Genomic DNA, 17,592 nt, shown 5'->3' with positions numbered 1-17,592 from the left:
GAAGCCTTAAACCCAGGAGAAACCAGATCTGATTTTGAACATGGGACAGACTTTAGATAATTTTTTATTTTTGCAGAAGAAAAGGATGTTGGTTTTTGGCACACTTGAAGGAAAAAAAGTAGCAGGGCTCTCAATCCATCTGTGAAAATGTATTTATTTGGTAAATGATTAAGCTCTTTATGAGTATACATTGCAGAGCCCGTCAACCTGAGAATAAAATTATGTTAAATACAATTTTTACAAGAGACGAACTCTAGAGGAGTGTCCGCACTATGTTTGGCCTCACTTGTCGGCTTCAAAGCTCCCCTCTCCAATTAGACGGATGTTCCTGGTCCATAGCTGACAGACATTAAGAAGTCGTTAAGAATGTGTCAAATAAAAATAAAATGATATTTTGCAGTAATTACATTACAACCCGAGATTAATTTATTTTATTCTTTAGGACCCCAACAGTTTCCCAAGTGTGACGTGGATCGACTTGGGAAACAACGTGGACATCTTCTCCCTGCCACAACCGTTCCTGGTCAGTCTGAGAAAGCGTTGTCCTAAGCAAGGCAACCTGCCGACCATCCTGGAGTTTGGCGAGAGTCAAGCCAGCGAGCCTCCGGAGAGACTTCGAGGAATTGGTGAGGATGACGAGACCGACGACACCAACAGGACGGAAAGCATGGGAGAGCTGCAGTCCGAAGTGGAGGAGGAACTGGACGGTGAGCTGGAGATCGAGGAGATGATGGAAGAACTGCTGGACTTTGACAGAGAAGTGCAGGGCAAGGAGGATGAAGATGAGAGTATGTGGACAGTGGAGGAACAGAGAAAAGCGAGGAGGAGAACATATGAAGGAGAGCTTGCGAGAAAAGAGAGACCGGCTTGTGTGCCGGAGATGGCAAAAGACGAGGACGACACACAGAGTCATTCGTCCCCTTTGTCTTGCTCTAGCCAGTCACAGCACTCCTCGGCTGCTGCAGAGCCAATGAGAGTGGAAGAAGACGATTTTGACATTGTGACTGACCAATCAGAGCACTTGACCTGATTTTTTTTCACCCTTTTCTCCTCTCTGCTTAAAGGATTTCTCCTGCTGTGGCGAGTTACGTGTGGCAGGAGGCAATGGGGATGTTGTGCTCCCAGCTTGAAGAAGCCAGATCTAACCAGCTCAAGCAAGGTGGAGATTGATTGAAGAGCAGCTGTCTTCACAGGTCCACTTGTTGTGAATTAGCGTAAATGCCGGACTACAAGCTGCTACTTTTTTCTACATTTCAAACATTGTGGCTTACAATACAATGCGTTTTGCAACGCGGATGGTTGCAAGGGAGTCGACGGCGACTCAAATGCGGGGCAGGCCCTTCCCACGGTTCTCCCCAGCGGTTTGTTGGGCTCATGTGTCGACGCGGCCATGCTCATCGCCCTGTTCAGCTAGTGCTTGGCTTAGAAGTGGTGCAGACACTGGAAACCAACTGTTTGATTAAAACAAATCTTTGAGATTTCTGCCAAGTGCACTGAATGTCAAAGTGGAGAAATTCAATTTAGCGTCGGTAAACGGCATGAGTAACTATGACCCCCTTTAATGCCTTGTCATCTATTTACTGACGCGCACGAATGGATGAACGAGATTCTCACTGTCCCTATGAATTATGATCACAATCTTGGCAGAACCAGTTGGGAAACGTCTAGGAAAAGTAACACATTGTACCGTGATTATAACACTTGTTTGCGAACTCTGTCCCCAGCAGTCAATCTGAATTTACTAGCGCAGCAGTCAACATTAATTATATTGGCAACAAAAACATTGGCAGCAAGGCGGGTGAGTGGTTAGCGCGTCCGCGGCACAGTTCTGAGGTCATGAGATCAAACCTTCCTGTGTGGACTTTGCAAGTTCTTCACGTGCTTGCGTGGGTTTCCTCCGGGCACTCCGGTTTTCTCCCACATTCCAAAAACATGCATTTCAGGTTAATTGGCCGGTTCAAATTGTCCCTAGGTGTGAATGACCGAGTGAGTTGTTTGTCCCTGTTTGCCCTGCGACAGGATGGCAACCAGTTCAGGGTGTCTCCTGCCCACTGCCCGGAGATAGCTGGGATGGGCTCCAGCACCCCTGTGACCCTACTGAGGATAAGCGGTGCAGATAACGGATGGATGGACAAAAACGTTCTCAAAAGAAAGCGCAATGTACTTTACCGACTAAAATCCAGAAGCCTGTACACTTGCTGTGCCATACGACTGATCTTCAGCTCTCCCATCCTTTGCACACATAGCAAAGTGATAGACAGGAGACCAAGTATTGCAACTACTGCATAAAAAAAACTATATACATGCCCACATGAGTTACAAATTAATGAAGGGTACACAATAATCACCGGGCTGACAGTTATCGGACTAACACAATATGACCATACAGAAGGAATTTACCTGATAATATTCACTTCCTGCCACACTAAAATCAGCTGACACTACTTGTTAGAAAGATTCCAAGCATTCATTTATAATGACTTCTGTCACACTCGTGCATATATGTTAATGCCGTTTAATTAATATTAACTTCTGCGCTATTCAATAGAGATTGACAGCTTCGGACACAGTCCGCAAACGAGTGTCTTAATTACAGCACAATGTGTTATTCTTCTATGTTTGACATTTTATCAGCTTGTACAATAACAAAGTTGAGTTTCTTTCTGAAATTTGCGCATGCGGCTTTTAACCACATACGCTTTGTAGTCTGATATTCACAGTACCTATGGAGCCTAATTTAAAACACCGCTAAGTTATTGATAAGCTTTTTATTGTAACTCACCCTTATCAGGGTTGGAGTCAGGACCTTCTGGTAACCTTATTTAACCTTCATGTGCCTGGAATATGTCCCATTAATAGTTAGGTGTTTGTGGCAAAAAATATTTTTTGTTAAAGAAGCACAAGTTAAAGTTCCATTCAATAGGGAGTCTGTGAATATTAAGAATGCTTATTGACACCTTAATCACTCACTGCCAATGATGACTACAGTCATCACATGCAGTCATTGGTTACTGCCAACGGCTTCAAGAGCCGTCAACGGCAATGAATGAGTTAATTTCAGCTTCAGCTATAATCAAATCCATGCATGATTGCTTCAGGATTGATTTCTGCACACACTATCTCTATTTAGTTCTTAAGTCAATCAATAATTTATTTGTTTTGGTTTATGTGGTTAGAAAACACTGTTATGTTCCAATATATGTGAGCTTATTTGAGGTTTGGATGTAATCTGTCTTGGACTACTCGTAACTGTGGACCTTAAATAGCGATCCAGATTTTTGTACGGGAAAATATAACGCCTCCTGATATTAAGTGTTATTAACATTATTCATATAGATTAATACTAGAGCCCAACCGACAGGCCAGGGCAGATAGAGTTTTGTACGTTTAGAATTGGCCAATAATTTAAAACATATACAATATATAAATATATATTCATGATGCAAAAAAAAGGAAGAAAAACACTTGTGTGCTTAGAATGATATTAAACTCTACAGGAGAAGTGTCTTTAAACGGTTTAAAGTATGCCTAGTGATAACAAAATCGCAAACATAAATTGGTAGTTGCTAATGCTACGCAAGCAAAGTAGTGCGTTCAAGGTCCCTTCACCATCTGGATAACTTTGTTTTTGTTTTATAATTTAAATAAAAAGACATATGGCTCATTGTTTTTGGGCAATGTGTGAAGGATCAAAATCCAAAGCCAATTACTGTAATCTGATTTAGAACCTAAAACTTGTAAAAGTGTCAAGACCAGAACGGAAACAGGACCCACTCGTGTAGCGTTTCTCACAAGTTTTATGAGAAAAAAAGGAAAAGGGTTGCCAGACGCGGGAAGCAGGTCGCTCTGAACGCAGAAGTGGGACTTCCGTCGCGAGCGATGGCGGTGTCGGGAACGGAAAAAAACAGGTCAGTAGCCAGTAGAAGAGCAAAAACGTGGTCGAATCGGAAACAAGTCGAAAGCCAGGAGAAGAGTAGACGTGGTCGAGATAAAAAACGGATCGTTATTCTGGACGGGAGAACAGACGTGGTCGAGATCAAAACAGATCGTAGCGGGAGACAAACAGGAGCAAAAAACAGGACAGGCAAAAAAGGGCTTACCGTGTAAAAACAGAGATTCGCAGATGGACCGACAACCGGGGATTGACAGGACAGGATTTAGATAGTGGGGAATCCAATCTGTCAACAAGCTGCAGCTGGCGCCACACGGGCGGGGCCAATTGGGTGCCATGGCAACCGTGACATAAAAATATTTGATGAGGTTTTAGACTTCTTAGAATAAGAATGTGTAATGCAATATAAAATGTGCCAAATTTTAGAAGTGTCGTTCTAACTGATAAATACCGTAAGATTTTTTTTATTTAACTATTATGGTATAAGTGGTATAGCTCTACTTTAACACGATAAAATAAATGAAATCATAGGCTTCTTTACCAGCTCCCATGAGATTTGTGTGCACTTGAATTCCCCTACTTTATTTGGTCAGTGTAGTCATCTGTTGTTTTTAGCCGTTCTCAAGAATTGTTGTCTCCAGCAGGGAATTGAACGTTCCCCCCAAAAAAAACATAATGCGAAAAACTGCGCAAAGATTGAATATATTTGAAATCATACTTGTGTATACAGAAGATACGACTGTTCTATTAAACTGATATTTTGCCATCACTTTCTCAATCTTAAGGTATTCCCAAATTCCTAAACATGCAAAATGTGAAGAAATAATACATGTTCTTGCATAAAATCTATATTTTATCTGTATATTCAATTATTTTCCAAGATAATGCCTTTTTTCTTGTCTTTGTCGTCCTGGGCTGTGATGTCATCGGAGGAACACCAGCACCCTCGTAAGGCGGTCGCTATATTGTTTTATGAGTTAATTAGTCGAAGATGTTACAAATGTTTTAAGCAAAGTTTTGGTGGTTTTTGTGGAGAGAGTGTTATCGCAAAGGGCGAGCAGCCACAAAGCGGCTAAGTCGCAAAATTAACATAGTGAGCTATCAGGGCTAACCAGAACTGATCAATGAAAGACACCTGCTGCCTCTGCGGATAAACGAAAAGTTGGCCGACCAGACTAATTGGGAAGCAACAACAAAAAGCGGCTACGGCTATATACGCAAAGCCAGACGAGAATAAACCAAGGGACACGGCAAAACCTGCGCGAACGCCAGGCTAGCTGGTCAACAAACATGCAGTGAGCAGCCAGTCTAACCGGGAACCAGCAACAAAAAGCGTCTGCGGCCATATACGGGAAGGCAGACAAGAATAAATGAAGGATCATGGCAAAACGTGCGCTAAAGCCAGGCTAGCCCGTAAAAAACATGCGGAAAGCAGCTAAGCTGATCGGAAACTAACAACAAAAAGCGGCAACGGCTACAGCGATAAACGTAAAACCGCCTGCCAATAAACCAAGGGACACGACAAAACCGGGGCTAATGCCAGACTAGCCAGCCCATCAACACGCGGTTGCATCCTACGAGCGCCAACCAGGAGCAAGCAAAGCAGGAAAGCGCTCGACACCCTGACACTATCGGTGATTTAGCCAGACAAAATTATATCAACTGCGACACACGTGGCAAACAACACAAACAAAAAGCCACAATCGCTGCTTCCCAAGTAGAAGAAAGCAATATGCAATCGCTGTTCACTAAAATCGCTGTATTTTGCAGCAGTCCCCTCACATGTTGTGTTAATGGGATTCACTATTTTGAAAGGGTTGTGTTCCTTCAATAATGTCGCAGCTCAACAGGAATCAAGCCAGATGTGTCAACTTTGAAGCTAAATTCCTCAGGCCCCTGGTCGCGTGGAATATTTTAAAACCTATGTGCACCAATGTGAGGAGGAACTCTACACGTTCTATTCCTGATTGAAATAAAAATCTGTTTGGGAATACCTCTGATTAAAATCACATGGTATTGTGCAGCAATACGCTAAAATCAGTAAATCATATTTACTCCCTTTTGTATTGGGATGTAAACCGTTTTACTAATCAGTCAAGATATGCCGTGTTAGCGACTTATTATAGAGAGAAAATGGCTGTAACAGGAAGAGATACCTCGAAACTCATGTAGCTTACCCCCAAATGCTGTTAATGCTGCTCCTATTGTCATTGTTTTGGGGTCCCGATACCTGCAGATAAACACTTTTTTGAAAGCTTTACCAAACGGCCCCGTGGCTTGTGAGTTCACTTTTACATTATGATGAACAAACAAGCTGTACGATTCAAGTGCTGCAAATAATCTTCCCTTTAATGTAAACCATGTAAGCATTTCTTTTTAAAAATGTGTTCATATTTGGTTCAGCCCAGTGAGCCCTTTAAACATCTTGCATATTGTGACTTGTGGAAATGTGTATCTTCTGTGTATCAACAACTTGTTGTTGTATCAGCAGTGTTAAGCCCTTTTTGCACTGCATTTAGAAAGCTGTCTTCACACCTACCTTTTTAATCTCGTTTGCATCGGGGGGCAAGGACCAAAAGGAATATAGCGCTGCCGATTGCAAGCTATCATGATGTCGTATGAGCCTCCTATTTGGTCTGACTCATACTCCATTTGAGGAAGATGGGAATTCTGGGTTTTATGAAACAGAAATTCAGGAAAAGAGACTCAGACTTCCACTTAAATGCATTTCTACAATAGCAAACCTGTCAACCTCAGCCATTTGTGATTGCAAATTATTGCAATTCCCTTTATTTAGCAAAAATAAACCCTACAAGCTCAACACAGTACCTATTTACTCACATCAAGACAGACTTTATAAACAAGTTTATTAAATAATTATTTCAGCATGTTTCTTAGTATTTTTCCCTTTTGCAGTATATTTGGGTTATATAATGTTGTGAGACCCGGAACACCCTATGAACCAAGGAAACAATACTGATGTTGTGTTCAGGTGCATCAGTAGATGAATGTTATCACTAAGTTTATTATAAATTGCAGTGCAGGATTTTGCCGACTTCATCTTATTTTACAATCTACAATGAGGCTGTCGTCTGCTACCAGTGACCGAGACAATCTGGATTAGAGCCAAAATGGACAAGACGAGATTGGTCTGTCCCATAAAAAATGAGTTTGATAATAAGACTTTGTTTTAGACTGATATATGGCGTACACAATTTAAAATGATCAAAATCTTATCAAATTAAAGGAAAAATATATTTTGACAAGTATGCAACAGGGGAGACAGACACTGTATGGTAAAAAATATATATATTATATGTACATACAGTGAAGAAAATAAGTCCTTGAACACCCTGCTATTTTGCTATTTCTCCCACTTAGAAATCGTGGAAGGGACTGAAATTTTCATCATAGGTGCATGTCCACTGTGAGAGAGATCAACTAAAAAGAAAAATCCAGAAATCACAAGGGATGATTTTTTAACAATTTGTTTGTGTCATACAGCTGCAAATAAGTATTTGATCGCCTGTGTATCATCTAGAATACTAAACCCAAAAGACCTGTTAGTCAGCCCATTAGAAGTCCACCTGCACTCCCTGTATCATCCTGAATCAGATGCACATGCTTGAGGTCGTTAGCTGCATAAAGACACCTGTCCACCCCATACAATCAGTAAAACTTTAACTTGTAACGTGGCGAAAACCAAAGAGATGTCCAAAGACACCAGACAAAATTGTACACTTCCACAAGGCTGGAAAGGGCTACAGAGTATTTGTTAAGCAGCGTGGTGAAAAAAGGTCCACTGTTGGAGCAATCATTAGAAAATGGAAGAAGCTAAACTTGACGGTCAATCTCAATTGAAGTGGAGCCCCATGCAAGATATCACCTCGTGGGATCTCAATGATTCCAAGAAAGGTAAGGAATCAGCCCGGAACTACACGAGAGGAGTTGGTCAATGACCTGAAAAGAGCTAGGACCACCGTTTTTAAGGTTACTGATGGTAATACACTAAGACGTCATGATTTGAAATCATGCATGGCACGAAAGGTTCCCCTGTTAAACCAGTACATGTCATGGCCGGTCTTGAGTTTAAATATGACCGTTTGGATGATACAGAGGAGTCATGTGAAAATGTTTTGGGGTCAGATGAGACCAAAATAGAAGTCTTTGGTAATAATTCCACGAAGCGTGTTTGGAGGAAAAAGAATGAAGAGCACAATCTGAAGTATACCATTCCTACTCTTAAACAGGGATGGTAGCATCATGCTTTGGGGGTATTATTCTGCACATGGGACAGGACGAGTGCACTGCATTGAAAAGAGGATGACTGGGTCCGTGTATTGTGAGATTTTGGGGAACAACCTCCTTCCCTCAGTCAGAGTATTGAAGATGGGTCGTGGCTGGGTCTTCCAACACGGCAACGACCCGACCCGAAGCACACAGTCAGGAAAACCAAGGAGTTGTAGCATGGCCCAGCCAGTCTCCAGACTTGAACCCAATCGAAGATTTTTGAAGGGAGCTCAAACTCCTGACTGATCCAGAGAAGATCTGTGAGGAGGAGTGGGCCAAGATCACTCCTGCAGTGTGTGCAAACCTGGTGAAAGACTACAGCAAATGTTTGACCTCTGTAATAGCAAACAAAGGCTACTGCACCAAATAGTAACATTCATTTTCTCAGTGTTCAAATACTTATTTGCAGCAGTATCACACAAATAAATCATTAAAAAATCATGCATTGTGATTTCTGGATTTCTTTTTAGTTTAATTTTTCTCCCAATGGACATGCACCTACAATGAAAATTTCAGACCCCGCCATGATTTCTAAGTGGGAAAAATAACAAGGTGTTCAAATACTTATTTTCTTCACTATATATATATATGTCAAGTCAAGTCATTTTTATTTGTATAGCCCTTAATCACAAAGAGTCTCAAAGGGCTGCACAGGTTATTGCACAGACTATTATTTCAGACTATTATCACACCATCCCCTGATCTGAAACCAACATGAGGGCAAGGAAAAACTCAAAAACCTCAACATGAGGAAAATGACGAAACCTTGAGATGGGACCGCACATGTGGTAATCCCCCTTTCAGGATGATCAGGCTGCAATGGATGTTGCAAGTACAAATAGTACAGAGATATTGTCAACAATATATCAACTTCATATTTAGCTTTTCTATCACTAGCACAATTTCATTCAGTGCCAACCTGTTTTCACCAATTTGACTGTTTCTGAAGCCCTAGACAGTTGACAGTTTTGAATGGAGACAGGAAAAATAACAAAAGGTGCTCTTTAGAGCAAGGAACTTTAAAAATGGTGTGACAAAAACACAGTCCAAAAATACAATGCTTTACAAAGTTTTACTTTTCATGAAAGAGGCATTGAGGGTTTTAGGAAGCCGTGCAGACAGGTAGGAAAGTCTTCGATCTGACACTGGAGATCTGTCCATGCTGTAATTTTAATGAACACTAAGTGCACCTAATCAGGTAATCAGTCCCCTGGGGCCCTCTGTCAGACGTAGGCGCACTGGGACCTCACAGGGGGTCTGTCCCACTAGCTGGTACTTTTTTTTTTAAAACTTTGAAAATGGAAAATTATAGGGAAGGAAAATATAGTTATGCATTTTTTCTGCTGATAAAAATAATCTTAACATTTCCTGAAACTTTAAAAGCTTTTAATCTAAAAGGATTTTATTTTTCTGTGGCTCCAGACATAGGTATTTGTTTTTATATGTATTTTTTTGGTCCATTTTGGCTCTTTCAACATCTGCTAGTTTAAACAATCAAGGGGACAGAACCAAGATATCATCTGGCTTTTTCCTCTCTCACATTTTTTGCTTTCTGATTTTGGATCAACAGAAGGGGAAAAAAAGAGAATGTCAATTAATCAATGTTTCGAAATTCGTGTCAGATGCTTCAAGAGCAGCACAAGGACGAGAGTGGGATAAATTCAACTACCAAATGTCCTCAAACGCATCATTACTCATGTCAGTGCTTTTAAATACTGACATCCTGGAAACTGGTCATGGTGTGTTGTTGCACGACTCCTTTAAATTTGCAAAAGTGCAGTGTCAAAGGGGCTTTCAGGCAAAAACATTTAAAAAATCACTACTTTACTTGACGTGACCTTTTAAACAAGTGAGAGACTTTCCTCAGGTTTACCATCATTTTGTGGTAGAGGCAATTGAGCAGAGTTTAGCCTTTATGCGACTGTCAATCAAATATTGACACCCTTGCTTTTGTCAGTAGAACACCAGTCTTGGGTTAATTAGCGTGATCTATATCCAGAGATGTTTAACTGTGATGTTTTTCTCGAGAAAAATTCGGTGTCCGGTTCCTTGTGTAGTAAGAGGTCCCCACTTGGTGTTTATTTTTTAATTGACTATCATCGAAAAGTAAATTAATGCCGCCCAAATTTGTCTCTGAATTGAAATTGTGTGACCAGTACTTCCATGTAACTGTTTCTTCACCTTGTAATTTCCTCTCCTATGTGGTACTTTGTTTTATTTGCTTAGCCGAGGTAATTTGAGGCAAATTTATAACTGCATTCTTTACCACATGCAGAATCACTTGAAAATGTATTAAGCAGTGTTATATCTACCTCATATATACAGTACAATTAAGGTACTGCTCACCAGTGTGTCTCAATGTATTGTGAAATATAATACTTATTCCTCAATTGGCTAGATTATCTGTGTCTGCAATGTAACACAATGCATCACATTATTTCTTGCGTTACCATGTTGCATAGTTCATCTGCTCAGCAGGTACTACATGTCAATAATAATATTCATCCATTATCTGCACCACTTATCCTCAGTAGGGTCTCGTGGGTGCTGGAGCCCATCCCAGCTATCCTCGGGCAGTGGGCAGGGGACACGCTGAACTGGTTGCCATCCAGTCGCAGGGCACACAGAGACAGACAACCGTCTTTCTCATTCACATCTAAGGACAATTTGGACCAGAGTGCCCGGAAGCACAGGGAGAACATGCAAACTCTGCATAGGAATGTTCGATCTCATGACCTCAGAACTGTGCCCCACACACGCTAACCACTGCGCCGCCGTGCTGCCCTAATAGTAACATGATTAAAATAACAGGCCAGGAACAGTCAACCGTGGAGAAAGCTGTCCAGAGTTGCGTCCTCATTGGTCCCTCGACGACCCATGTGGGTTAACTGTGACTACTGGTGAAAAATGAGTCGATTTTGTGCCACTTTTCTCCACGGTAACATTTAAAAAGATGGGTACAGTTTTCTATACATGGTTAGGGAAAAACAGCAAGTATTCATTTCAATATATCAAGATATTTCATGCAAAAAATACTTCTTAGCTACCTGTATTACATTTTGGGTTTTACAATGCATTTTGTCAAATAAAGTGCTTAAAAAGGGATGTACAGTGGAACCTCGAATCTCGACCATAATCCGTTCCAGAACCCTGTTCGAAAACCGATTTGGTCGATCACCGAAAATCGTTTTTCCCATTAAAAGTAATGTAAAATCGTTTTAATCCGTTACAACACCCTCAATGTTTACCACGGACGTAAACATGAAGCTAACCCAGGCTAATCGTACGTTCGCGTTAGCGTAATCTTCCGTACGAAAGATTACGCTAACATGAACGTGTAAAAATAAAAAAATCAGGTCGTTTACACGTCATTTAGCACAACAAGCGGTGAGCGGTTAAAGGATAAAGAAAAGATTTATGAACAGGATTTCTTACATTTGTGGTGGTCTGCAGAAGCCATGCTCTATTCCCTCGAAAGAAGGGAAACACGCACATGTTCTTCATATTTTGCTATTATTTCTTTCTTAAATGCAATAGTTGTACGCACTCCTCTTCTTTTTTCACCTGTAGCAACTTTGTTGCTTGCACTGACCTTCTTCCGAGGCATAATTAGGGGTTAAAACACTCCGTTCACCGATATTAAAAACGAAAGCAAAAAGGAGTGCACGCTCACGTGACAAAAGTTCTTCACGTTGGGTGGGGTCAATCTACACCCGTACGCTGCTCAGCATCGCCCCTAGCGTACCGGCGTTCGAACTCCGATTTTTTGAACAAAAAGCGAAGCAAGAATTTCTCAATTTTTGGTCGAGAACCGATTTGTTCGAACTGAGAGGCGTTCGAAAACCGAGGTTCCGCTGTACTATATGAATCAATTCGGAGTATTTCAAAATAAAGTTGATTAAATAGTCTATTTATAGACAAACAGACACAAAATTGTCAGAACCAGGACAGGAGGAGGACCCAGATGTGTAACGTTTACTCACAGGTTTATTGAGAAAGAAAAAAAACAAACGCCAGCGATCCGGTGCTCGCTGGACGAGGGAAGCAAGCCGCTCACGGGATCGGAGCGTGATCGGAATGGGGAAGTGGATCGTGGCATGGTGAAACGGGAAAAACGGGTCGATGCCAGAGACAAACGGGGAATCGGGAACGGAACGGTAAAATCCGACACATTTTGTTAACCATTGTTTTGGAGTTAACGTGACCAAAAAAGATCGCTAACGTAAGTTCAACATTTTAAATGCCTTTACATTTTGTTTACTATTGTTTTGGGAGATCTGAATAAATGTTATTTTTTACAAGGCCTTGCCAAATCAATTTTGCTTTTTTTGATAAAGAAACACAATTAATATTAAGCAGAATGAAGATCAGTTTTTGGACCGGGCCGTCATAATATTTTCTGTTTTTCATGGGACTCCTAGAAAAAAATAAAAGCCCACCCCTGCTTTAGATTGTGCGAGGAACCTAAGAGTGTAAACGCAACATGAATTTACTTCAATTACTTTAAATTGTATTTGTGTGTTTTTGTAATCCATCACACACTTCCGATAGAGAATCTATAGAACTTTTCTGCTTTTCCATCGCTCATGTTGATATTTGGTTTTTGCGCTTGATTAGAAAGCTTCTAAGTTATTTATAGATGAACTTGTTACTCAATTTGGTATAAACAATAAACACTATGACTGGGGAAAAGAATATGTTCTGTTCATTCTTTCACTGCATTTTGTTAAAATGGAGTATAATTTATTGCCATTGTGACAATTGAAATGCACGATGAAATGAAAAAATCCCATCCCGATAATAAGTAATAGCATAACGCAGTGTTTTTCAACCTTTTTTGAGCTAGCGCATGTTTTTTACATTGGAAAGATTTTGCGGCACACCACTAACCAAAAATGTTATAAAATGACACTGAACATTATGTTAAATTACAATATAATTTATAATACCTCCGAGTTTTTACAGCACAGACACTTGACAAGACATAATATTTGCAGAAAATGATTCATAAATGTTTGAGAAAACATTATATATATATATATATATATATATATATATATATATATATATATATATATATATATATATATATACAGGGAGTGCAGAATTATTAGGCAAATGAGTATTTTGACCACATCATCCTCTTTATGCATGTTGTCTTACTCCAAGCTGTATAGGCTCGAAAGCCTACTACCAATTAAGCATATCAGGTGATGTGCATCTCTGTAATGAGAAGGGGTGTGGTCTAATGACATCAACACCCTATATCAGGTGTGCATAATTATTAGGCAACTTCCTTTCCTTTGGCAAAATGGGTCTTGACAGGCTCTGAAAAGTCAAAAATAGTGAGATATCTTGCAGAGGGATGCAGCACTCTTAAAATTGCCAAGCTTCTGAAGCGTGATCATCGAACAATCAAGCGTTACATTCAAAATAGTCAACAGGGTCGCAATAAGCGTGTAGAAAAACCAAGGCGCAAAATAACTGCCCGTGAACTGAGAAAAGTCAAGCGTACAGCTGCCAAGATGCCACTTGCCACCAGTTTTGCCATATTTCAGAGCTGCAACATCACTGGAGTGCCCAAAAGCACAAGGTGTGCAATACTCAGAGACATGGCCAAGGTAAGAAAGGCTGAAAAACGACCACCACTGAACAAGACACACAAGCTGAAACGTCAAGACTGGGCCAAGAAAAATCTCAAGACGGATTTTTCTAAGGTTTTATGGACTGATGAAATGAGAGTGAGTCTTGATGGGCCAGATGGATGGGCCCGTGGCTGGATCGGTAAAGGGCAGAGAGCTCCAGTCCGCCTCAGACGCCAGCAAGGTGGAGGTGGGGTACTGGTATGGGCTGGTATCATCAAAGATGAGCTTGTGGGGCCTTTTCGGGTTGAGGATGGACTCAAGCTCAACTCCCAGTCCTACTGCCAGTTTCTGGAAGACACCTTCTTCAAGCAGTGGTACAGGAAGAAGTCCGCATCCTTCAAGAAAAACATGATTTTCATGCAGGACAACGCTCCATCACACGCATCCAAGTACTCCACAGCGTGGCTGGCAAGAAAGGGTCTAAAAGAAAAAAAATAATGACATGGCCTCCTTGTTCACCTGATCTGAACCCCATAGAGAACCTGTGGTCCCTCATCAAATGTGAGATTTACAAGGAGGGAAAACAGTACACCTCTCTGAACAGTGTCTGGGAGGCTGTGGTTGCTGCTGCACGCAATGTTGATCGTGAACAGATCAAAGCACTGACAGAATCCATGGATGGCAGGCTTTTGAGTGTCCTTGCAAAGAAAGGTGGCTATATTGGTCACTGATTTGTTTTTGTTTTGTTTTTGAATGTCAGAAATGTATATTTGTGAATGTTGAGCTGTTATATTGGTTTCCCTGAGGAAAATAAATAATTGAAATGGGTATACATTTGTTTTTTGTTAAGTTGCCTAATAATTATGCACAGTAATAGTCACCTGCACACACAGATATCCTCCTAAAATAGCTAAAACTAAAAAAGCCTCACTCCAACTTCCAAAATATTCAGCTTTGATATTAATGAGACTTTTGGGTTCATTAAGAACATGGTTGTTGTTCAATAATAAAATTAATCCTCAAAAATACAACTTGCCTAATAATTCTGCACTCCCTGTATATATATGGATGATATGGTTACATTAAATGAAAATAAACAAATAAGAAAGGCAGACAGACAGACAGAGAAGCAGGTAGGTAGGTACAGAAGGTAGGAAGGTTGGTAGGCAGATGGACAGAAGGACTGACAGGTAGGTAGGTAGGTAGGTAGGTAGGTAGGTCGACAGATAGATAGATCGATAGATAGACGGATAGATAGACGGACATACAGACAAATGGACAGACAGGTAGGTAGGTCGGTAGACGAATAGATAGACATACAGACGGATGGACAGACTGATTGATGGATGGATGGATTGATTGATTTTGATTGATTGATTGGTTGCTTGATTGATTGATTGAATCGTGCATTGTGTTCTGTTGTGCTGTGTGCTGCACATTTCCTTTGAATTGCATTATAAAAAGCGATTTCAAGACTATTGTGTTGTGGTCTGATTGGCTCAACAGTGTCCCATCTTGTTATTTGTCGGTTCAGGAGTTATTTGAAAGGAAATACAAACAATTAAACGTTTAAACACTACTCTCATTTGTTGAAAGAACAATGCTTAAAATGCTCTAAAAGGGGTTTGTTCTTTTGATAATAGTGTTCATTAGTACATAATAATAATAACAATAATAATAATAATAAAGAAAAAAAAATACTCTACCATGCGGATTTTGAACATCACGATTTCGAATTGGAATGAAACCCTCGCGTGAAACGAGGGATTACTTAAAACCAGTTTATGGACCTTTTTTGTCTTGGGCTGACATCTGGTGGTAAGAGATACTAATTGAAACTTTTTCTCTTGCTAAACCAGATTTGTGTGTTTTTTTTTTAAAGTTTTGTATTTGAACGCGATTTCTGTCATTTATTTCAGGGGGAGAAGGTGCTTGATATAATTGTATCCAAGTTGTAGACATTTGTTGATATTCTGATTAATAGTTCCTGGTGTTCGGTTATCATCCAGATATGCAAAATCCCCCAAACCCCCAGTAAAAAAGAATGTGAAATTTATACTTAAGTTAGTCGTTCCTGCAAATTTTTACTTACTATTAAATAGCTACAACTAATGTAATGATGCTTCTTGTCCGGTTGCCACTGATGCAGCAGTTTGAAGTGCCTACGTCACATCCGGCGCTGTGTAGCGATTGGAGTTCCGGCTCGTTTTAGAGAGACGGCTTTTCCGGCTCGGCTCCCCGAAAAGAGCCGACTATTACGCCTAAACAACGGCTCTTCAGAATTCTGTGTGCTTCAATCCATAAATGACCACTTTCTAAGTACTGCACGAACGGACTTTAAAAAGTAAGAAAAGTAAAGGGCGAAGGAAAAAGAGCTTAATAGAAGAAAAAAACCTAGGGGAAAACAAAGAAAAACAGACATAGAACTGACAGGTTTCAGGGGTCTCTTTTATCTATCTATCTAGCTATCTAGCTATCTATCTATCTATCTATCTATCTATCTAGCTCCTTAGAAATATATGTTGCTATAAAAATATAATTGGTGAGAGAACTGCATGTACTAGTGTTCTCTAATTGTTCCCCTGGCAGATATTTCTTTCCACATTTTAAGTCTGTTGTTGTTATTTTTCTAGAAAAACAAGATATGAATTGTTATGAAACATGGTAAAATAAGGAATTTCGTGACCCCAAATTAAATAAAGAAAAACGTTGTAATTTTAGGTGGCCGTATAATTTAAGCTTGGAAAAAAATCACTGGTGAATGATATCTTAAACATATTCAACAGACGGTGCGCCTCGAGATTTAACAAGGATAGGTGTGCCTTGACTCAAAAGAGGGTGAAAACCCCTGCTATATTGTCAGAGTACAACTAACAAATGGTATCCTATAGTGAGTAATCACATGTCAACACCATCCCCTGATCTAAAACCTACATGAGGGCAAGGAAAAACTCAAAAGCCTCAACATGAGGAAAATGAAAACCCTTAAGGACCCGAATGAGGTAATCCCCCTTCCAGGATAACCAGGCTGCAACGGATGTAGTCAAGTCATGTTCATTTGTATAGCCCTTCATCACAAGGAGTCTCAAAGGGCTTCAAAGATCACAGATTTTTTTGCAAATTACAGACTATTATTACACCCTCTCCTGATCTAAAACCTACATGAGAGCAAGGAGAAACCCCAATATGATGTAAATGAACAAACCTCGAGAAGGGACCACACATGAGGTAATCCCCCTCTTTAATGTTTTCTATATGAGTTTAAATCTACATATTTAATATTTGATTTTTATTGTATATTCAACTTTAATTATTTTATATTTTATCTTTAATTTTCTCGTTTATTAAAGGAAGATCCATTGCAGCCTGGTCATCCTGGAAGGGGGATTACCTCACGTGCGGCCCCTTCTCAAGGTTTCTTCATTTTCCTCATGCTGAGGTTTTTGAGTTTTTCCTTGCCTTCGTGTAGGTTTTAGATCAGGGGATGGTGTAATAACAGTTGTGGTTTGAAAAAATCTGTGGTCTGTGTAGCCCTTTGAGAGTCCTTGTAATTAAGGGTGTCATAAAAAAACTTGACTCCCGTCTCGATTACTGTAATGCACTACTCTCCGGTCTCCCGGAGTCCAAATCAAGAGCTATCAGCTGGTACAAAATGCCGCGAGGCTTTTAACTAAGACAAGAAAGTTTGATCACATTACCCCGATTTTAGCTAACCTGCATTGGCTCCCTGTTAGCTTAAGATCTGATTTTAAGGTTATGTTGGTAGTATACAAAATCATGCATGGTCTTGCTGCCTCATATATTTCAGATTAGATTTCCCCCTAT

The 17,592-nt window shown here is 40.3% G+C and overlaps 1 protein-coding gene across 1 annotated transcript in view; it reads left to right on the top strand.

The window, feature by feature from the left end:
- The window catches only part of lrrc75a (leucine rich repeat containing 75A), a 57,002-nt gene extending 52,450 nt beyond the window's left edge, over nucleotides 1-4,552 (top strand). The window contains exon 5 of the mRNA XM_088345394.1: nucleotides 443-4,552. Coding sequence (XP_088201520.1) covers nucleotides 443-1,030 — 588 coding nt within the window. The 3' untranslated portion in view covers nucleotides 1,031-4,552. The remainder of the gene's footprint in view (nucleotides 1-442) is intronic.
- The last annotated feature ends 13,040 nt before the right edge of the window (nucleotides 4,553-17,592 follow it).

The sequence above is a fragment of the Urocampus carinirostris genome, chromosome 10 (genome assembly GCF_059441175.1).
Source record: "Urocampus carinirostris isolate Australia breed hairy pipefish chromosome 10, RoL_Ucar_1.0, whole genome shotgun sequence".
Taxonomy (NCBI): Eukaryota; Metazoa; Chordata; class Actinopteri; order Syngnathiformes; family Syngnathidae; genus Urocampus; species Urocampus carinirostris.
The sequence above is the reverse complement of the archived record's forward strand: the minus strand, read 5'-3'. Positions and strand labels throughout refer to the sequence as shown.